General features: G+C 40.7%; 1 protein-coding gene across 3 annotated transcripts in view; it reads right to left on the bottom strand.

Annotated features, from left to right (window-relative positions):
* Nucleotides 1-23,619, bottom strand: part of LOC132817098 (myosin light chain kinase, smooth muscle-like) — a 429,362-nt gene that overhangs the window by 57,082 nt on the left and 348,661 nt on the right. For all 3 annotated transcript variants that reach the window (XM_060827247.1, XM_060827248.1, XM_060827250.1), the window contains one exon: nucleotides 3,603-3,902. In XM_060827247.1, coding sequence (XP_060683230.1) covers nucleotides 3,603-3,902 — 300 coding nt within the window. The remainder of the gene's footprint in view (nucleotides 1-3,602; nucleotides 3,903-23,619) is intronic.

Below are 23,619 nucleotides of genomic sequence, written 5' to 3' on the forward strand. Positions count from 1 at the left end.
CAGTTTGAACATCAAATGGTTTTTTGGCCACTTTTATAGCTGTCAACATCTCTGTAACATCATGACCATGAATGAAGCATCTGCTTCACATTAACAACTTACATTTTTATGAAATAAGAAACACGATTTTCTTTCGTTGTGAGGTGAGGGGTCAAATTTGAGACGATATAGTAAATCAAAAAATAGAGACAAGAGAAAAAAACATCAACATGAGAAATGAAGAATAGTTCAGGACAGGAATGTTAGAGAGTACAAATCTAAGAATCAACAAATCAACAAATAAGATTACAGGTTACAAAAACAATAAAAGGACTAAACTAAAGGTTTCGTATCTGAATACATTTGAATGAAAACAAATGAACTGACAGTACAATTAGAAATATAAAAAAGTATGATCTGATAATCATTCCAGAACATAACTGCAGATGATATAAATTGAAATCTGAATATTGAAGGATCCAAGATATTGAGGAAAGATTGAAAGCTAGGAAAAGATGGAGGGATGGCTCTGTTAGTTAATGATGGTATTAGCACAATAAAGAGGGATGACATAAATTCAGAAAACCAGGATGTAGAAGCAGTTTGAGAAGAGATGAGAAATAATAAATTGAGAAGTCACTTATGAGAATGATGTACAGGCTTACTAACAGTAACCCATACAGTAGGATGGAATATCAAGAAAGAAAGAATAGAATCCCTATAATGTAGAGGCAGACCATTTGGACCATCAAGTCCACACCGACCCTCCAAACAGCATGCTACCCACATTTTTGGACTGTGGGAGGAAACCGGAGCACCTGTAGGAAACCTATGCAGACATGGGGAGAATATGTAACTCCAGGCAGACAGTCATCTGAGGCTGTAAGCAAACCAAGGTCCCTGGTACTGTAGAGCAGCAATGCTAATCACTGAGCCACTGCGCCCCCTAAAGTTGTGCAGGTTAGGGGGATTGGCCATGCTAAATTGCCCATAGTATCCAGGATGTGCAGGGTAAGTGGATTAACCATGGGATATCAGCATTACACGGATACAGTAGTGCATGCATCTGGGTGGGATGTTCTTTGGAGTGTGAGCCTAATGGCCTGCTTCCATATTGTAGGAATTCTATGATCTTATAATGGAAACTTGTTAGAAAGGCATGGTGATAATCACGGAAGAATTTAATTTTACAAACTTGAACAATCACATGAACAATTTTGTCCAGGTGAGTATTAAGGAAATTGTGCAATGGGATAGGATTAATTAATGATTTAATTGTGAAGGCACCCAAGGGTAGCAGCAACCATAATAAGATTGAATTTTACATTCAGTTTGAGTGAGATAAGAGGGGACCCACAATGAATATTTTAACCTTAAATAAACGCAATCATGAGGTCTCACTTAAGTCCTGTGTAACTGAGGTGTAACATCTGCACTTTGTATTCAATTTCTTGTGCAATAAATAGTTAGTTGCTGTCATACCTGCTTACTAAGTGTTTGCAATTCACGCACCAGTACATTCAGATCCTTCTACATCTCAAAGTCCTGCAATCTCTCAGCATTTAGATAATACATTTTAAAAAATTATTCCTGCCAAAATGGATATTTTTCCAAATCTTTCATTTCACATTTTCTCACATCCCTTTGTAGCCTCCTTATGTTCTCTTCACCACTTCTTTTCCCACTATCTTTATGTGATGAGAAAAAAGTAGCAACTCTACCTTTGGTATCGTCATCCACTTCTTTTATATAAATTGCAAAATGTTGAGACCCCAACACTGATCCCTTTGGCACATCACGCATTCCATCTTGCCAACCTGAGAATGACCCCATTATATATTCTATAAATGCTGATACGTTACCCCCTACACCATGAGGTTTTATTTTCCCTTGTAACCTTTGATATAGCACCTTATTTAATAACTTTTGGAAAGTATAGTACATTCACCAGTTTCCTCTTTATCCACAGCACATGTTACTGCCTCAAAGAATGCCAATAAATTGATTCAACCTGATTTCCCTTGGACAAAACCATATAGACCTTGCCTGATTATCTTGAACCTATTCAAGTACCTTGCTGGAATATCATTAATAATAGCTTCTAACATGTTACCGATAAGAGATGTTAAGCAAAAAGCTCGTACTTTCTTGCTTTGAGTCTCCATCCCTTTTTGAATACACGAGATACATTTGCATTTGCTGTTTAGAAATTTCTTCTCCAAATCTAGGAAATTTTGGAAAATTAAAACCAATGCATTAACAACTCACTATCCATTCCCTATTAGGACTCTATTTAGTCGTGACTCAGGACAAGTCAAATTGCAGTTTCAATAATTTGCTCAGTACTATTTCCCTGATTATTCAAATTGTCTTGAGTTCCTCCATTTCCTGATTAATCACTATTTCTGGGATGACATTTGTATCCTCAGTAATGAAGGCCAATGCAAAATATCTATTGAGTTAATCTGCCATTCTTAATTTTCCATTATTAATTCCCCCAAACTCACTTTCTATAGGACCAATGCTCCTTTTGTTTTAGGTGCTTTCAATTTTAAAATGTCCAAAATAAACTTTTGTTTATTTGTTCTTAAATTCCCAGTTAACTCTCCTTTGGACTCTAAGTATTTCTCTGTATTAATCTTGTAGTCATCCTGTGCAGTTTTTTCTGCCAAATCTTCAGACCTGTGACCTGACATATTTATATGCTTTCTCTAAGTTTGATACCACCTCCAGTGTTCTTAGATGGCAGGACTTTCCTTGGGAATTTTCTTTCCTATTAGAATGCATCTATTTCATTTGTTCTGAAATATCCCCTTAAATGTCTGCCACTGCATTTCTATCTAAATATTAAAAGGTTGCAGATGTCTAAGATGCAAGAGACTTGGGTGTTCTATAACATAAAATTGCAACAGATTTGTAAGCAGGTACAATAAGTATATGTTTGTACACAGGGAACTGAATACGAAAGTAGAAACTTTTAACTTCAGTCACATGGTGCACTGGTGAGACCATATAAATGCAATTGAAGTAGTTAAGAAAAGATTTACTGGACTAATACTTGGAACTGGCAAGTTGTCTTACAAGGAAATGTTGGACTGACAACTTTAGAAGATTAAGACATGAATTGATTGAAATATATGGAAAGGATGTTTTCTGCAGAATCTAGAACTAGGTGTCACTGTTGTGCATTTAAGGAGATAAGAAGAATTTCTTTCTCAGAGAGATTTGAGTCTTTGGATTTCTCTTCCCCAAAGGGACACAGAATCCTTAAATACTTTCAAGATGGTGGCGTGCAGACAAGTTCTTGACGTGCCAGAAGTGAAATACTATGTACAGTAATCAGATCAACCATGATATCACTGAAGGGTTGAGTGGCCCGGCCTGCACGTTCCTGTAGCATTAACCTCAGATTTTGTGCACAATCGTTCTTACCACAGCGCAGCATTTAGAGACCAACATAATATAAAAAAAGTCCAACTTGAAACAATATTATTTAACAGGGTTAAACAAAAGATGATAATGAAAAATCTTTAAAACATTTAATGTGCACATCTGCCAGCTATGTTCCAGTGAAAGGTGAAAGCTTTGTGTAGGTTAGTTTACTTCCTTCAGGTAGAGCTAACCTTCTTTGACCCCCAATCTGACCAAATCAGATTCTTGACTTGGTTCGCTAGTTCCATAAACATTTACAGCTCGAACACGGAATTTGTATTCTTTGTCAGGATTTAGATCACACACTGTGCAGGATGTGCTGCGACAGGTAGTTAGATTTGTCCATTGTGTCTCCACGGAATTCCAAGTTTCCACATTGTAGGATTGAACAATACTCCCACCATCGTATGTGGGACCATACCACGACAGGGTCAGGGTAGAATTACGAATATCAGAAGAGCATGGTTTTCCAGCTGGTGGTTCAGGTCTGTCTATGTATAGAAAAAGAAAATTTTAACAGAAACATTTTTACAAATCTAAATGGAAGAAGATCAGTTTTCGGTGTACTTTAACGACAATATTCAAATTTAACATTTTGCCTTATGTACCTCATCATAGTTTTAATTTTGTAAATTACAGAAGTATGAGAGTGCAGAATTGACATGGATAGAAGATTTGTGGCTTGAAAATAATGTTGAGCGACTTACTGTCCTTTCAATGCTGGATCTCTGACAGCTGCCTTACTGAAAATGGTTTTCAGGACTTTCAAACTTTGTGGCTTCAGGTAGGAAACTAATTGAACCTTCCAAGTTTGATTCACATAATACAAACAGGATCAGATGGCAATTATTTTGTACATATAACTGGAGTGTATAGTGCACATGCTTCACCCCATGTGCAGCTAGAGAGCAATCCAACAGATGAATCTTGTAGGGACTCCTGGGAAGTCCTTAGAAAATGGCTCAATCAGAAATCTATAATACTATTCAGTCCATATGCTGAATAGACCTCTTCCCCACAGCCTGACTGGCAGTTGACTCCGCATGGAGTCACATCAATTTCCTGCTTTCCCAAAACAAGGAGATATAGCAGGGTACTCATTTGATGCCAGCAGCTTGCTCAATTTGCTGCATTTACAGGAGAAGCGTGTGTAAACATAGATAAAGCTTTACAGTAGAAAAGGTTGGCGTGGGGCACTTCAGGTTAAATCACACTTATTATTCTATTATCATTAGAAGTGAAAGCAAAGTTGTGAGTGCTAGACAGATCTGTCATTCTGGGAATCATCACATAAAATACTTTAATGGCTTCATTTCTTATTTCTGATTGCATTTCGTTCTTTCAAAGGGTTTTTGTATCTTCAAGTAAAACAATATAACAGTAAGACATCGAAGTCTAAACAGGTTTCTTTATGATTTTTGAGGTGCACTATGTAAACATAGGCTGACAAGAAAACAAGCCAAAATCTGATATATTGTCCTCTACTTGAAACTTTAGTCTGACTAATAAAAGAAATTCAAAATTTCTGTAAATCAACCTAACTGGAAATTGTGTTTGACAGATGTGCAATGTATGTCTCACATTTTTTGATTGACTACTGTTAACTTCCAAAATTCCTAAGACAATCTGTAGAAAGAAATTCATGAGCTCCTAATGAAAGAAGTTTAAAAGGGAAGGACTGACAAAAAACAAACAACTTAGATAATTAATTGATAACTATTCTTGCAGCCAAAATCTGAATGGATTTTCTCCTTATGTTAAAGTTAATATAGTAGATTAATTCTGAGCATCTGTCAAGAAACTAGCTCATATCCTGAGGAAAGGATAATTAACTTCAAAGCCCTTGGAATGGAATTATCTGATGGTTGATTAATTGTTGAAGACAAGTTCAAATAGCTTCAGTTTACTTTGTCCCAGTTAAGAGGAATAATTGGCAACTGTTAAGTAAGTGCAAACAGGTTTGAAAGTCGAATCCTCGGGCACAATAGCTTGTTCTCCAAAGATCCTGAAATCAGGTCACATTTCAGCCTCCTTAGAGAGGCTTCCTAATATGAGGTTGCTTCCAAATGCTTGTTTAAATACCCATTTTGGAAAGTAGGTTCAGATCTGTTTTGTTAAACTTTTCTGATTATAGATGCAGGCGAGCAGTGGCAGCCATTCAACAAACATATACGTTTTGGTTCTGGTTAATGGAGTGCTTTAATGGGCCGCATGACTTTTTTTGGCTCCGCAGTACACTTGACAGCTATGATCAATCCATTTAGCACTATCTCCTATCCTGAGTCATAGCTGAGCTTGACAAATAACAAGGCAAGTCACCCAAAGATTCCCTTGGGTAATGTGTTTGTGAGCTCTGGCAGCTTGTTCTGAACATCTGAGTGATGGTTGAGGATGACTTGTGCGAATTTCTCTTAGATTTCCCAATACCTCTTCGGTAGAGTGAAAATGAATCCAACTAATTTTTAAAAATTAATTACTTGGAATATATAGCTCAGAAACAGGCCATATTAAACTTTTGGTGTTGAGCTGTGAAGTAGGAAACCAGGGACCTATCTTTTACTTAATATTATATTTATTCACAAAATGCAACCTGCCATCTCTCTAAGTTACGCCCAGCAAGTCTCTCTTCATAGTTAATAGCCAATTACAAATGAGCAGGGTACTTTCTTGGTGGTATGAAGTTAAATACAGTCGGTGTCCAAAAAGATTTGGGGGTTCAGCTGCAGAGATCTTTATAATGCCACAGAGAAGTGCAGAACATAATCAAGGTGGCTAATGGAATGCTGGGCATTTGATCTAGAGGACTTTGAGTGCAAGGACATAGATGTTATGCTGTAGCTATACAAACCCTGGTTAAATCCCATTTAGATGCAGAAAGCAGATGCAGGCACCACACCGTTGGAAGGATATATTAGCCTTGGAGACAGTACAATGTAGGTTTACAAGAATGATACCTGGAATTCAATTATGAAGAGAGATTATATAAATTAGGCTGTTTTTTCTAGAATTTACAAGGTTAAGGGTGATTTGACCGAAGTCTTCACAATGTTAACAGGAAAAAGGATTACACAGGGTAGACAAACTAGTTCCATTGGTTGGAGATTCTAGAACCAGAGGGCATAGTCTGAGATTTAGGCCAGACTGCTCAGGAGAGGTATTAGGAAGCACCCTGCCACACAAAGGGTGATGAATGTTTGGAACTCTCTTCCACAAAGGGCAGTTGATGTTAGATCAATTGTTAATTTTAAATTTGAGAAAGAAGAATTTTTCTAAGCAAAAGTATTAAGGGATATGGGCCAAAGACAGGTATGTGAAATTAGGCTACAGGTCAACCATGACCTCCCTGAATGGTGAAACAGACATGAGGGGCTGAATAGCCTTCTCTTGTTCCTATGTTCCTACAAATTATAGAATTTCTTCTTTATAATAAGATATGCAACTCTTATAATGAACCATATAGCATTAAAATGTAAAGTGAATGCGACAACCATTATCTTAATTGAGCTTGATGCCTTCCAGCTCTTACTCCCTTCAAACTGCAGCCTTGTGGAAGGTTCCTTGCATGCCATGTGTGTGGATGGATGCATTGATTTTCAGTTCTGGAAATAACTGTCATGCATGGCCCTCAGAAGTCCAATAGCAGCAGGAAACATAAGAGGAACACTGCCTCCATTTATATCCCTAATCTCAATAATATAATTAACATGTCCCTAAACGGCCAATCTATTCAATCATTGTGAGGTTTATGTTTCATATAAGCTTTGTCTCATTTAACTTCCCAGCATATCACTGTTCCTTTCGCTCTCACGTGCTTATTTAACTTCCACTTAGATGCTTTTATACTATTCACACCATTTATGCACCATGACCTAGATTTTTGCAATGACAGAGAGTAACTTTTTTGATCCCAAAATGTTAGAGGCATTTCACACAGCCAACTACCCTTAGAAACAGCAACTGCCTCCACTTAGGTATTATTTTGGTGACTTTTTAAAATTCATTCACGGGATGTGGATGCTGCTGGCCAGGCCAGTACTTATTTGCCATCCCTAATTTCCCCAGCGAGCAGTTGAGAAGTAATCAAATTACTGTGGGTCTGGAGTTTTGAGTAGGCCAGACCGCAAAAGGGTGGCAGATCACCTTCCCTAAAGGACATTAGCGAACCAGGTGGCAATTAGCAATGGTTTCATGGCCATCATTAGACCCTTATGACACATATTGAATTCAAATAGCGCTCTCTGCCATGGCAGGACCTGAACCTTGGTCCCCAAGACATTATATCTTTGGATTAATAGTTTAGTGATAATACCACTAGGCTATCACCTCCCCAAACAACTAGGTATGGAGTCCATAATGACAGATTAGAACTGGTACAGCAGGTCTAGCAATGGCTCATTTGTTTTGATAGCCGGGGTATTTTTTCGGAGATGCAAGACACCTTTTTGGATCTGGTCCCAGGACATATTATGGAGAAGTAAGTTTGGCTTTGGAAGAAGTAAGTTGTCCTTTGGAATTGTTAAAAAGCAGGCATAAAAGTGTGTTAAAAAGTAGATGAACTCATTGCAACTGTCAACAGATCTATTAAAACTAAAAGTCAGAAATATGAAAAACAACAATCAAAAGGACCTGCCAAAGGGAATAGTTTGAATTTTCAACAAGACTACATTCAGATGGCCTGCCATACATGGGTCCTCCTGTCATTGTATTCGGGTGGATTCATTTACTTAGCAGGGTTCCCATTTGCCTGATTAAAAGATCCTCCCACCAAGCTTGCTGTAGAGAGAGTACAACATTCTGCCTATTATGTGCAATGTATAGTTGATTGCATAACAGAAGAAATAGAGTGGGAATATTGCCACATGACCTTAACGTCAATTTCACCAATCCAAAAGATCACGGTTGATTTTAACCATAATTCCATTTTCATGTGTGATCCCCAATGCCTTGATTCTCCAGAATCCAAAAATCTGAAATCTATCTATCTCAGCCTTGAGTGTCCTCAACAACTGAGCAACCACTGTCCTAGGAGTTAGAGAATTCGAAAGATTGTCAACCCTCTGGGTGCGGAAATTCCTCACCAACTCAATCCATAATGATCAATGACTCTCTCTGAGGATAAACCTCTCTAAAGAAAAGGCTTTCTACATTCCAAACTCTTTGTATCAGTGTGTGGATGTAAATGGATACTGAAATAGATCAGATATTCACAGAGATACAACCTTTTCTACTCCCTATCTGAACCTGCATTGGACAATTTTGTTCCTTTAAAGATTAAACACAAGAACATAACAACACAACAACTAGGAGCATGGATAGGCAATTCATCCTCTTGAGCTTGCACAGTCATTCAATACAATCATGACTAATCTCATCTCCGCCTCAACTCCACTTTCCTGTTTGCTCTCCATAACCCTTCGACCCATTACTAATTAAAAATCTGACTATCTCCTCCTTAAATTTACTCGGTGCCCTAGCATCTATCTCACTCTGGGGTAATGAAGCCATCGAACAACATTTTGAAGATTACATAGTTTTCCCAAAAGCAATTAATGTGGTTTTTTTTGGCAACTGCCCAGATGGAGAATTTGAAAACTCTCAGAAGAAAATAGCACAGTATTATTTTTCATTGGAAAATAACTTTCCACATGAACGTATTAATAAGTCTACAAATAGAAATTTCTTTTGATGTTTATAAAATACAGCCTGAAAAAGACATTCCTAATGGATTAAGCATTTTTAACCTGATTTGGCAAACACGTTGCCTAAATCATATTGTATTTCTACACGATGGTAACAAATTTTAAAAACAGACAACATAATTTGTTGAACAAGGATATAAACAGCATTGCTCATGAACAACCCAAATTACTACTTATCACATATCAGCTTAGAATAGATTAGATTACTTACAGTGTGGAAACAGGCCCTTCGGCCCAACAAGTCCACCCACCCATACCCATACATTTACTCCTGACCTAACACTACGGGCAATTTTGCATGGCCAATTCACCTGACCCGCACATCTTTGGACTGTGGGAGGAAACCGGAGCACCCGGAGGAAACCCACACAGTCAGTTGCCTGAGGCAGGAATTGAACCCGGGTCTCTGGCGCTGTGAGGCAGCAGTGCTAACCACTGTGCCACTGTGCTGCCCACACTCCAATACATTCCATTTAGTTTGGTTCCTTCTCACTTCCCTATATGCTATTTCCATGTGGACATACAAAATATTAATTGAGGCTTTTACAACTTTGGAGTTCCTTTTCAATTAGATTTCTGGACAACAAGATATTGTACTACTCTGAAGGCACATTAAAAATGCTGAAGAATTAGATACAAAAATAATGGGGTCTTAGATGCTGTTTCATCAATGACCTTCCTTCCATCACAAGGTCAGAAATAGGGATATTCACCAATGATTGCACAATATTCAGCACCATTTGCGACTCCTCAGATCGTGAAGCAATTCATGTTCAAATGCAACAAGATCTGGAAAATATCCAGGGTTGGGCTGAAAATTGGCAAGTAACATTTGCGACTCACAAATGCCAGGCAATGGCCATTTCCAATAAGAGACAATCTAATTACTGCCACTTGACATTCAATGGTGTTACTATCACTGAATTTCCCATTATGAATGGGGTAACCAGACCAAAAAGTCATGTAAATACAGTGACTACAAGAGCAGAGTCTAGAATACTGCAGAGAGTAACTCATCTCTTGACTCTCCAAAGCCTGTCCACCATCTCCAAGACAAAAGCTAGGAGCATGATGGAATACCCCTCACTTGCCTGGATGAGTGCAGCTCCAACAACTCTCAAGAAGCTTGACACCATTCAGGATAAAGCATCCCTCTTGACTGGCACCACATCCACAAGCATCCACTCCCTTCACCACTGACACTCAGTAACAGCAGTGTGTGCTATCTACCGAAAGACACTGCAGAAATTCACCAAAGATCTTTAGACAGCACCTTTCAGACCCACAACAACGTCCAGGAAATTTATGCGAACACTACCACCCATAGGTTGCCCTCCAAGCCACTCATCATCCTGACCTGGAAGTATATCGCTGTTCCTTCATTGTTTCTGGGTCAAAATCCTGAAATTCCTCCCTAATACATTGTTTGTCTACTTATGGTTCAAGAAGGCATTTACCATCACTTTCTCAAGGGCAGCTAGGGATAGGCAGTAAAATTCTGGCCAGCTGGCAACACCCACATGCTGCAAGTGAACTTTAAAAATGAATAAGATAAAATAACAAATTAAAACAAGAAAAGGAATTTTCCATGGTTGTGAAAAATGATGCTAATCTACTCATATGAAATCAACAGAGTACTGCAATCAAAAAGAGAAAACAGTAAAAATACTTCTTAAATAGATACTATTATTCTGGTAAATTTATCAGTATCCATTGTCTCCAAGTCATCAAAATACTGTGTATCACTGATTATATCTTCTTTGATATAATCACTTTAAAATTTGTTAATAAAAACATATAAATCAAGTGAATTTCCATGGCATTGCACATCATGGACAAATGTTGACTAAATGTGATAGCGCAAAATAGATCTGGAGGGCTGCTAACTTGTTATATGCCTGTCATTTTAAAGATTATTGTTTCTGTCTTGTATGCCTTGATTTTGCTTTTCTCTCTGTCTTTTCTTTCCGTGGCTCTTTTCTTTTTACATTTTTCCAACTTACTGTGCAATTTGCTTCTCTTGCTGTCCTTCCCTGCTTTTGCTTAGCTGATTTCTTCTTTTCTGATTGATGGGAATTATTGATTTGTGGGATATTTTGTGTAAGGAGCCATTTTCTGGTGAGGATTGCCAGAAAACAATGGCCTGTCGTTCCAGTCAGGATCCTGTCCATCCTATTCCCCAATATGTGCACTTGCTGTGTACTACACTTCTCAAATTACTTAATCAACAATTTAACAACACATATATGTGGTGCCTTTAATGTAATAAAACTCAAACTTTATAAAACAAAGTCTGACATCTCATGAGAGATTAGAATACATGATCAAAACCTTGGGCACACACGACCACTTCAGATTAAAAGATGTAAAGAAGGAAAAACTAGAGAGGTTTCGGGAATTGGGAAAGCAACAAAGGCAATGAAGACGTGAAGACGTCAAAACTTGGAGAAGCAAGTGGTGATATCTTGGGGACAGTCCAAATCACAGTAGCGGAGGTGTTGGATGTATTAGAATGTATGAAGGTGGATAAATCTCCTGGTACTGACCAGATATATTCAAGAACACTACAAGAGGCTAGAGAAGAAATTGCAGGGGCCCTGGCTGGTATTTTTGTATCTTCGTTAGCCACGGGTGAGTTCCTAGAAGGCTAGAGAGTAGCGAATGTTGTGCCCTTATCAAGAAGGGCTGCAAAGAAAAATCTGGGAACTACAGACCAGTAAGCCGAACATCTATGGTGGGTAAGTTACTTGAGAAGATTCTGAGATAAGATATACACGCATTAGGAAAGACAGGAATTGTTTAGGAGTACTCAGCACGGCTTTGTGCATGGGAGATTATGCCTCACAAATTTGTTAGAATTCTATGATGAAGTAACTAGGAAGGTTGATGAGGGCAGGGCAGCAGACATAGTGGATACAGATTTTAGCAAGACCTTTGATAAGGCTCCACATGGTAGGCTGCTCTGGAAGGTTGGATTGCATGGATTCCAGGGGGAGCTGGCAGATTGGATACACAATTGGCTTGATGGTAGGAAACCCCTGGTGCTCACCTTCCACCCGACAAACCTTTGCATAAACCAAATCATCCGCCGGCATTTCCACCACCTCCAAAAAGACTCCACCACCCTCCCCACCCCTTTCCACCTTCCGCAAAGACCGTTGCCTCCGTGACTACCTGGTCAGATCCACGCCCCCCTACAACCCACCCTCCCATCCTGGCACTTTCCCCTGCCACCACAGGAACTGTAAAACCTGTGGCCACACCTCATCATTTATTGTATCCATTGCTCCTGATGCGGTCTCCTCTACATTGGGGAGACTGGGCACCTCCTAGCAGAGCACTTTAGGGAACCTCTCTGAGACCCCGCACCAATCAACCACACCGCCCCGTGGCCCAACATTTTAACTCCCCCTCCCACTCTGCCGAGGACATGGAGGTCCTGGGCCTCCTTCACCGCCGCTCCCTCACCACCAGATGCCTGGAGGAAGAATGCCTCATCTTCCGCCTCGGAACACTTCAATCCCAGGGCATCAATGTGGACTTCAACAGCTTTCTCATTTCCCCTTCCCCCACCTCACCCGAGTTCCAAACTTCTAGCTCAGCACTGTCCCCATGACTTGTCCGGACTTGTCCTACCTGCCGGTCTCCTTTTCCACCTATCCACTCCACCCTCTCCTCCCTGACCTATCACCTTCATCCCCTCCCCCACTCACCCATTGTACTCTATGTTACTCTCTCCCCACCCCACCCTCCCCTAGCTTAACTCTCCACACTTCAGGCTCACTGCCTTTATTCTTGATGAAGGGCTTTTGCCCGAAACGTCGATTTCGGTGCTTGTTGGATGCTGCCTGAACTGCTGTGCTCTTCCAGCCCCACTGATCCAGAATCTGGTTTCCAGCATCTGCAGTCATTGTTTTTACGTATGAAACTACATGGCCAGCTATCCTTAGTAGCCACACAGTCAGATGACAAGCAACATGAGTTCGACTGGGACAATACTACGATTATAGGATAAGCCAAACAGAGAACAGCCAGGGAATTCCTAGAGGCATGGCATTCATCCACAGATTCAATCAATAAGCACATCGACCTGGACTCAATATACCGGCCACTGCAGCGGACAGCTGGAACTGACAACTGGAAGTGGCAGGTACAAATCACTATAAATGCTGGAGGAAACATCACAGAAGCGTTTCACAGGAGGCTCCCAAGCACTGAGGATGTCACCTAGATAGGGGATGAAACGTCTGCAACACAAATTCTAGTGAGTATAGGTCTAAACTGTTCACTTTCTCTTCATAAGAAAAAAACTTTCATCTTTGGAATTAATGAATGCTCGGGCTTGACTATTGCAAGGAAGCCAGGAGCATTCTTTCTATTGGTCAAGAGGTACAAATATTTGGTTAGAATCTGTTATCTACATTGACTTAGTTGCACGTGCTTAGGTAAAGGTTGTAAAGGCTACCTGCAAAATGAATATAAAATAGATAAACTTACTGAGGACTTTTGCACTTGTCAAATGATAGCCTTTGCAGGGAGAAATTTATTGGGAGGGAGAGTTTGGAGACAGTTATAAAAGTTTTCTAGAAAGTTGGCATTTGTGTGGTACATTATCAGTCAACATGTGTTTGTCATTGGTTGAGGGCTTGTAAAAGAACTCAGTCATAACAAAGGCAACTGTCACATGTTGAGGATTACTGTAAAATCGATGGTAGAGATCAGAATGAAAATCCAGTATTATCAGCTAACAGTTTGAGAAAACAGTCTGAACCAGAGAGACAACCAGTACAGTACACAGCAGCAATCAACTGTGTCACATGTAGGTCAATTGGGAAGTTGTGGGTCAAGAAAGGATCCACTAAAGTTGTAGTCTTAAAACTGCAAATGAGATGTGCATCAAAGTGGCTAAACTAGAAGCTTGAAGGATGGCATGAGCCAATGACTGAAAGAACCAAGAAGACTGCAGAAATCCTGTTGGCAAAGACAATCTGATACAGTTCTACGTTTGACTATTGAAATGTTAAGTATTAATCTTTATTGGCTAATAAACCTTGTTTGTTTGCATTTTAAGTTAACAATTGTCTGTTTTTCTGGTAATGTTACATCCTGAGAAGAATTTTCTTATTCTAGATTTTAGAATAGCATTCAAATCCAAGAACTGGTTGCTCAGACCTTGCATTCTCTCCTCCTGCCTATTGCCTCAGAGTCACTTCTCCCTTATCCCTGATACTTTGTGACATCACTGAAGAATAGTTGACAAAATGCCCAAACCCACAATCTGTTTCTTTTCTCCCCTCTTCTTAATTCCTCCAATGAGGGTTTCATAGAGTAGAAACCACAGGCTGTTTGTCTCATTTTCTTGTGCTGAATTTTATTTCTACATAAAAATAACAAACTTGAATGAAGAAAGACTGTTTGGCTATCTTTACTGCATCCCTATCTCAAAGACTAGCATCTATAATTATACCATTTTGTAACAGATAAAAATCCAAGGAACGAATATTTGTAAGAAGATATTTACACTGATAAAGAGAGAAAAATACTTAGTGGTCATATTTTTCACACCACCAAAAACAGCAAAATTTTGTTTTCATTCCTGTTCAAATGATGATGCCTAAAAGGCAGATTTGGTCTGGAAATCTGAAGGAAATTGATTCCCTATGACTCATGAACTTACGATGAAGGCAATGAAGCACTTTCTTCTGTGTCTTTGGCAGATTCTAATTTCCACTCCAATTGCTCCATCATGGCATTCTAACTAAGATGTGTAATTGGTGTCAGTTACATCTAGCTTGTTATGTGTCATGGAATTTAAGAATAAATTCTAATCCATCACATGCGAGTTGAAATTGTGTATCTTTTTTAAAGTATTCAACATATCTGCAGTTGCGGGAACTGTAATTCTTTTGGATGGCATTTGCTGAGATTCAAGCAAAATCTCAAGATTGGGAAAGATCAGATTTAACCACGCTGCTTTATTAAGTGGTTGAATTGAATGAATGATTTAATTTCAAGGTGTTTGTCCAATCCTAATTTTAGGATTCTGAGGCAAAATGTTTTGCTTTCTCTGCCACTCGGGTGGGCACATTGGTAGCTTTTGGATTTAAGCCTTGATACCTCTTTTTAAAGAGGATTAGTCTAGCATTGTTGGCTATGAAAGCCTCAAATGAATCAGTGTTTAATTTTAATACAAATTTGGTTGTATGTCAAAGTTTGCATGCCATTGTTCTAATGTACAGGACTACTGACATGAAAAACACCAAATGCAGATGGATGTTCGCAATTTATAAGTGGCCATAAACAATCAGGTCACAGAAAGGACGCAGTATAAACAGAAGCATACTCTCCGCATTTCTGTTTCCTACCAGCCTGCAAGATTAGATCCATTTCACCACTTCACTGCCAATATAGTGTCTGCTTATTTTCTGAAGTGAGTTCACAATTTCTGAATGTCCAAGTGGATCCAAAGTGGATTTTTAATTCTCGCCCTTGTACATGGGATAATAAGGTGGCTATAGAACATAGAACATAGAACAGTATAGCACAGAACAAGCCCTTCAGACCACGATGTTGTGCTGACCATTGATCCTCATGTATGCACCCTCAAATTTCTGTGACCATATGTATGTCCAGCAGTCTCTTAAATGTCCCCAATGACCTTGCTTCCACAACTGCTGGTGGCAATGCATTCCATGCTCTCACAACTCTCTGTGTAAAGAACCCGCCTCTGACATCCCCTCTATACTTTCCTCCAACCAGCTTAAAACTATGACCCCTCATGTTAGCCACTTCTGCTCTGGGAAATAGTCTCTGGCTATCGACACTATCTATGCCTCTCATTATCTTGTATACCTCAAATAGGTCCCCATACCTCCTCCTTTTCGCCAATGAAAAAAGTCCGAGCTCAGTCAACCTCTCCTCATAAGATAAGCCCTCCAGTCCAGGCAGCATCCTGGTAAACATCCTCTGAACCCTCTCCAAAGCATCCACATCTTTCCTATAATAGGGCGACCAGAACTGGATGCAATATTCCAAGTGCAGTCTAACTAAAGTTTTATAAAGCTGCAACAAGATCTCATGACTCTTAAACTCAACCCCCCTGTTAGTGAAAGCCAAAACACCATATGCTTTCTTAACAACCTTGTCCACTTGGGTGGCCATTTTAAGAGATAAGGCTATGTTTTAATCTATCTCCTGTAATTCAAAATAAAATAGAATAACGGAGAAGGGCATATAATTTCTTACCAGTTCTATTTGACATAAAGCCTATGTGGCCTGGTTATCATGGGCATCAGGGATATGGCACAATTCCTATTGTATCCCAATTGCCAGCCTTCACATCGGACAGAAAGAAAAGAACATCTGGCTTTGGTGCAGAGAAATGTTCTGACAGGGAAACCCTGGACAGACAGTGAGATAGAGAAAGAGTCAAAGAGAAAGACTCAAGGAAACAGCAGTAAAAAGACTTTCTCTGATGGCTACCAGCAGAGTGTGGGTGGAACCTTGTTCTCTGGTTGAAAAAACAGAAACTAGATTTTTAAGGACACTGGAAAATTTTCCCTGGTGTAGTTAGGAGCCAGGAATTCTGCAAATGATCTGTTTGAGGATTCTCAGAAGATTAGGGGAATTCCTTTCTAAGAAAACTAGATTTTGTGAATTAGTGAAATAAAAATAAGCAAGCCTGTTAGAGGCTGGGAGTAACTTTGGACTGGAACCTGTAAACACTACAATGCTTCAGAGTGTGGTGTAATGTATATACACATGGTGGGGTTTCCAGTTCTGTGAAGTTAAAAGGTGCTTAAATTTTCTGTAGTTTACTGTATTAGTTGCTAAGTAAGCAACGTTTAGTGAATGTTGCTTTTTTGAAAAATGTTAGAATCTATTAATAAGGAAGCCCTAACAAGGCACTAAAAGTGTGGTTGGTTAGAATAAGTAGCTCAGAGTAGCGGGATATGGATGTTAGGGCAGTTACATGTTCCTCCTGCAGAATATGGCAGGTGAGAGACACTTCACATGTCTCTGCTGACTACATCTGCGGGAAGTGCACCCAACTCCAAAATCAAGTTAGGGAACTGGAGCTGCAGCTGGATGAACTACAGATCGTGCGGGAGGCTGAGGGAGAAATTGAGAGGATGTACAGGAAGGTGGTCACTCCCCAGACACAGGATAAGGACAGCTGGGTTACTGTCAGGGGGAGGAAGGGGAACCAATGATCAGAGTAGGGATCCCTTGTGGCTGTTCCCCTCAGCAATAAGTATACCATTTTGGATACTGCTGGTGGGGACAGCCTACCAGGGGAAAGCCATAGTTGTCAGGTCTCTGGCACTGAGCCTGGCACTGTGGCTCAGAAGGGAAGGGAGGAGAATAGCGCTGAAAATGTGTTGCTGGTTAAAGCGCAGCAGGTCAGGCAGCATCCAAGGAACAGGAAATTTGACGTTTCGGGCAAAAGCCCTTCATCAGGGCTTTTGCCCGAAACGTCGAATTTCCTGTTCCTTGGATGCTACCCGACCTGCTGCGCTTTAACCAGCAACACATTTTCAGCTCTGATCTCCAGCATTTGCAGACCTCAATTTTTACCACAAGGAGGGAGAATAGAAAAGCACTGGTGGTAGGGGACTCAATAATTAGATGGATTGACAGGAGATTTTGTGGTCAGGAACAGGACTCCCGGAAGGTATGTTGCCTCCCTGGTGCCAGGGTCTGGGATGTCGCCGATTGGGTTTGCAGGATTCTGAAGGAGGAGGGTAAGCAGCCAGAAATCGTGGTACATATTGGCACCAATGATATAGCCAGGAAAGGGATTGCGGATCTGAAAAGTGACTACAGAGAGTCAGGTTGGAAGCTGAAGAGCAGCACAACTGCAGCTTAACATGTGGTTGGGAGGCTGGTGCAGGAAGGAGGGCTTCACATACCTTGACCATTGGGATACATCTGGGGAAAGTGTACATGAAGGATGGGTTGCACCTGAACTGGAGGGGCACAAATGTCCTGGGTGGGAGATTTGCTCGTGTGATTCAGGAGGGTTTAAACTAGTTTGGCAGGGGGGTGGGAATCAGAGCCACATGTCTGAGAGGGGGTCTGTTGCAGATGGTACAGTGACAGGATATATTAAATCTATTAGGAAGGTTTCTCACATGATGAAACAAAGGGATCGGTTTAAGTGTATCTGCTTTAATGCAAGGAGGGTCCAGAATAAGACTGTCGAACTTAGAGCATGGATTTGTACTTGGGGCTAAGATGTTGTGGTCATAACAGAGATGTGGGTTTCACAGGGGCAGGAGTGGTTGCTTGATGTTCCAGGGTTTAGAATGTTTAGAAAGAACAGGGAGGGTGGAAAAAGAGGAGGGGGTATAGCATTGCTAATCAGACAGTGCATCACAGCAACAGATATGAAATTTGAGGAAGTTTTGTCTACTGAGTCAATATGGGTGGAAGTTCGGAACAACAAGAGAACAGCCACCGCAATGGGGGTTTTGTACAGACCACCTAATAGCAGTAGAGAGATTGAAGATCTCATATGCGAGCAGATTCTGGAAAAATGCAAAAGAAGCAGGGTTGTTGTTGTGGGTGATTTCAACTTTCTCAATATCAACTGAAACCTCCTTAGTGCAGATGGTTTGGATGGAGCCATTTTTGTCAGGTGTGTTCAGGAGGGTTTCCTTACTCACAATGTAGACAGACAAACGAGGGGAGAGGCCATTTTGGATTTGGTGCTCTGCAATGAGCCAGGACAGGTGTCAGATCTCGTGGTGGGAGAGCACTTTGGTGAAAGTGATCACAACTGCCTCACATTTAGCATAGCCTTAGAGAGGGAAAGGAGCAATTACCAAGGGAAGATATTTAATTGGGGAAAAGGAAATTATGAAGCTATCAGACAGGAGTTGAGAGGTACAGACTGCGAGCAATTGTTCCACAGAAAGGGCACATCAGATATGTGGAGACTATTTAAGGAGCAGTTGTTGCAAGTGAAGCACAAATTTGTTCCTCTGAGACAGGTAAGAAGGGGTAAGGTTAAGGAAGTTTGGATTACAAGAAAGAGGAACTTCTCGTCAAAAGGAAGAAGGCAGCTTATGTAAGGTGAAGGAAGCAAGGATCTAGTACAGCTTCAGAGGATCACAGGCTTGTGAGAAAGGAGCTCAGAATTGGACTGAGGAGAGCCAGGAGAGGGAATGAAAAAGGCTTTGCAAGAAGGATTAAGGGGAACCTAAAGGCATTTTACTCATTCATGAGGAATAAGAGAATGATCAGGGAGAAGGTAGAGCTGATCAGGGATAGTGTAGGGAACTTATGTGTGGAGCCTGAGCAGATAGGGGAAGCCCTAAATGAGTTTTTTGCTTCGGTTTTCACCAAGGAAAGGGAACTTGTTATAAATGAAAGCTTAGAGGAGCTGGGGTACAGTCTTGACCAGATCAAGACTGATGAAGCTGATGTGCTGGAAATTTTGGCAAACATTAAGATTGATAAGTCTCCAGAGCCAGACCCAGATTTATCCTAGACTGCTCTGGGAAATGAGAAAGGAGGTTGCTAAGCTGCTAGCGAGGATATTTGCCTCCTCACTCTCCACAGGAGTCGTACTGAAGGATTGGAAGGAGGCGAATGTTGTTCCTCTTTTCAAGAAGGGTAACAGGGAAATCCCTGGCAATTACAGACCAGTCAGTCTTATGTCTGTGGTCAGCAAAGTTTTGAAAAGAATTCTGAGGGATAGGATTTATGACTATTTGGCAAAGCACAGCGTGATTAAAGGCAGTCAGCATGGCTTTGTGAGGGGCAGGTCATGCCTCACAAATCTTACTGAGTTCTTTGAGGAGGTGTCAAGACAGGTCGACGACGGTCGAGCAGTGGGTGTGATTTATATGGACTTCAGCAAGGCATTTGATAGGGTTCCCCATGGTAGGCTCATTCATAAAGTCAGGAAGTATGGGATACAGGAAGATTTGGCTATCTGGATTCAGAATTGGCTGGCTGACAGAAGGCAGAGAGTGGTTGTAGATGGAAAGTATTCTGCCTGGAGGTCTGTGTTGAGTGGGTTCGCACAGGGCTCTGTTCTTGAGCCTCAGCTCTTTGTAGTTTTTATAAATGACTTGGATGAGGAGGTTGAGGGGTGGGTTAGTAAGTCAGCAGATGACACAAAGGTTGGAGGTATCGTCAATAGTATCGAGGGCTACTGCAGGTTGCAGTGCGACATAGACAAAATGCAGAGCTGGGCTGAGTAATGGCAGATGGAGTTCAACCTGGATAAATGCGAAGTGATGCATTTTGGGAGGTCGAACTCGAATGCTGAATATAGGATTAAAGACAGGATTCTTGACAGTGTGTAGGAACAACACAGTGGGCCAAAGGGCCTGTTCTGTGCTGTACTTTTCAATGTTCTATGTTCTAAGTAAACCTAGTTTTACAAAAGGAGAATGAAACAAAGATTTGCTGACGCTGTGAATCTGAAACAAAAACAGAAAGTGGTGGAGAAACTCAACAGGTCTGGCAGCATCTGGAGAGAGAAAAACAGAGTTAACATTTGAGTCCAGTGACCCTTCATCAGAGCTACAAGTGGCTGGGAAATATGATATTTATGCTGATAATGGGGGTGAAAGGAGTGAGCCAAGTAGATAGAGATGGTGCCCAGAGCGAACGAAGGAAACAGAGAAAGGGATTGCTAATAGTAAACTAGGAGATGGCCAAGCTGGAGGAATGAGAGAGAGAAAGAGAGAGAGAGAGAGTTTATATATATATATATATATATATATATATATAATATATATATATATATAAAAGCTTGGAGGAAAGTATTCACACTCTGATACAGTGAAACTCAATGTTGAGTGTTAAGTATTGTAAAGTGCCTAAGTGGAAGATAAGATGTTACAACAACTCCAGCTTGCGTTGAGCTTTACTGGACTACTGAGGCTGGTCTGAGACAGAAATGTTGGCATTGGAGCATGGTGGTATATTGAAGTGATCGGCAACTGGAAGCTCAGGAACATTTTTATGGATAGAGTGGAGGTGCTTCACAAAGCAGTCACCCAGTATGTGTTTTGTCTCACCAAGGTAGCAGGAGACCACATTGCGAGTAGCGAATCGAATGGATTAGATTGAATGAAGAGCAGGTAAATTCCACTTCACCTGGAAGGTGTGTCTGGCGTCTTGGATAGTGAGGAAGGAGGAAGTAAACAGGCAAGTGTTGTACCTTCTGCAGCACCTTCTGAAGGTACCACAGTGTGAAGTGGCACTGGGAGTGGACTAGGTTTCCTGGAAAGAATGGTCCCTGTGGAATACTGATGGAGGAGGGGAGGGAAAGAAATGGCAGTTTATGATCCTTTGGATGTGGAAGCTGGTGGGGTGGTAAGTGGGACTAGTTTAGTTTGCGAACATGGTTGGCATGGATTAGTTGGAACAAAGGGTCTGTTTCAGTGCTGTATGATTCTAAGACTCTATTAGACTGATGGGTGTTGTTAGGTTGGATACTGTGTGGTTGTTTCCACTGGTCAGGAAAACTGAAACAAGGGGGCACAGCCTCAGGATACGAGTCCAATCATTAGGACTGAGATGAGCAAAGATTGTCTTGCTTAAAGGGTTGCAAATCTTTGGAACTTCCTAATGCACAAAATTGTGAATTCTTGCTCATTAAATACATTGAAAACTGAGGCAGATGTGTTTATTGGTCTCTCCATAAAACAAGGGATATTGGCAGTGGGTGGGAAAGTGAAATTGAATCCAAAGGTCAGCAGTAAACATACTGAATTGAACAGCAGGATAGATAGACCATATAGTTGACTGCAGCATCTGTTTCTTGCTTGTTCATTAAGTGAAAATCTTAAAACCTATAGTCTTGTCAAGTGTGCTTTTGAATCCATCACTGGGAATTCAAATCTCTTTTTAAGTATTGTCAGTCATAATGTCATACAGTCGTACAGCATGGAAATAGACCCTTCAGTCCTCCTTGTCCATGTCGACCTGATTTTCCAAACTAAACTAGTCCCCTGTGTTTGGCCCATATCCCTTCAAACTTTCCAATTCAAGTACTTCTCCAAATGTCTTTTAAATGTTACATCAATACCTACATCTATCATTTCCTCGGGCAGTTCATTCCACCCACTATCTGCTCTCTGTGTAAAATATTCTTCTGAAAATATTTTGCTCCCACCTTCAAAACATGCCTCTTAATTTTCAACCCCCTCACCCTAGGGAAAAGATCTTTACTATTCACCTTATCCATGCCCCTCATGATTTTATAAATGTCCATAAGGTCACCCCTTAATCTCCTATGCTCCAGTGAAAAAGTCCCAGCCTATTTTTATAATGCAAACCGACCGGTTCCAATAACACCCTGGTAAATCTTTTCTAAACTTGTCCAATTTAATAATATCCTCCCAATGACAGGGCGACCAGATCCGTACACCATACTCCAAACGTGGACTCACAATGTCCTGTACAACCTCAGCATAATGTCCCAACTCCTATACTCAATGATCCGAGCAATAAAGGCAAGCGTGCTAAATACCTTCTTAACCACGCTGTCTCCTATGATGCAAGCATTCAAAACATTCTGTACCTGAGCCCCTAAGTCTCTCTGCTGGACAACACCACTCAGAGCCCTACCATTCCATATAATATATTGTTAGAATAGATAACAGAATCCCTATTGTGTGGAAACAGGCCTTTCAGCCTTAACAAGTCCACACTGACCCTCTAAAGAGTATCCCACCCAAACCCCTTCCCCTAACTAATACATTATTGAGCACTATGGGTAATTCACCTAACCTGCACATCTCTGGACTGCAGGAGGAAATTGGAGCATCCAGAGGAATCCCACGCAGACAGGGGGAGAATGTGCAAACTCCACGCAGACAGTCGCCCGAGGTTGGAATCAAACCCAGGTCCGTCATGCTGTGAAGCAGCAGTGCTGACCACTGAGCCACTGTACTGCCCAGACTTCTGCTCATTAAAAATAAGGCTACTATATTACATGATTTCCATTTTGTAACTCTGTGTCCTTACTACATACTCCTCCAAATTTCTCAGTGTCATTGTTTCCTTTGTTAACCACCACCATTCTTTCTAACTGGAGGGCTCATCATTTATTTCACGATTCTGTGGATTATTAAAACAGAACAGTAATTTGGCCCATCGTGTCTGAATTTTCAGTTTTCACTCAATTACACTTTGACTAGATCTTGCATTTCTTTCTCTTTCTCTATTAGCCCAATTGCCTTTCAAAGGCTACTATTGAATCCTATCAGATAGTGCATTCCATCTCTGAACAACTGATTGATGAACATCTTTCCTGATGCCACCTCTGGTTCCTTTGCCAATCTGACTCCAAGTTATTAGGGAGAGTTGTGCTTTTCTCTCATTCTTTCATATTGTGTTTCATTGTCCAAGGGTTACTAATGATGATATGACCCTGGGACAAGGAAAGGAGACAGTAATAACCTGAATTACCTCAATTCACAAAAATTATTTCAGCTGGTACCCAGACTGCTGGACTTATTCAGCATCACACTACGTTAAGGTT

This window comes from Hemiscyllium ocellatum, chromosome 7 (assembly GCF_020745735.1).
Source record: "Hemiscyllium ocellatum isolate sHemOce1 chromosome 7, sHemOce1.pat.X.cur, whole genome shotgun sequence".
Lineage (NCBI taxonomy): Eukaryota > Metazoa > Chordata > Chondrichthyes > Orectolobiformes > Hemiscylliidae > Hemiscyllium > Hemiscyllium ocellatum.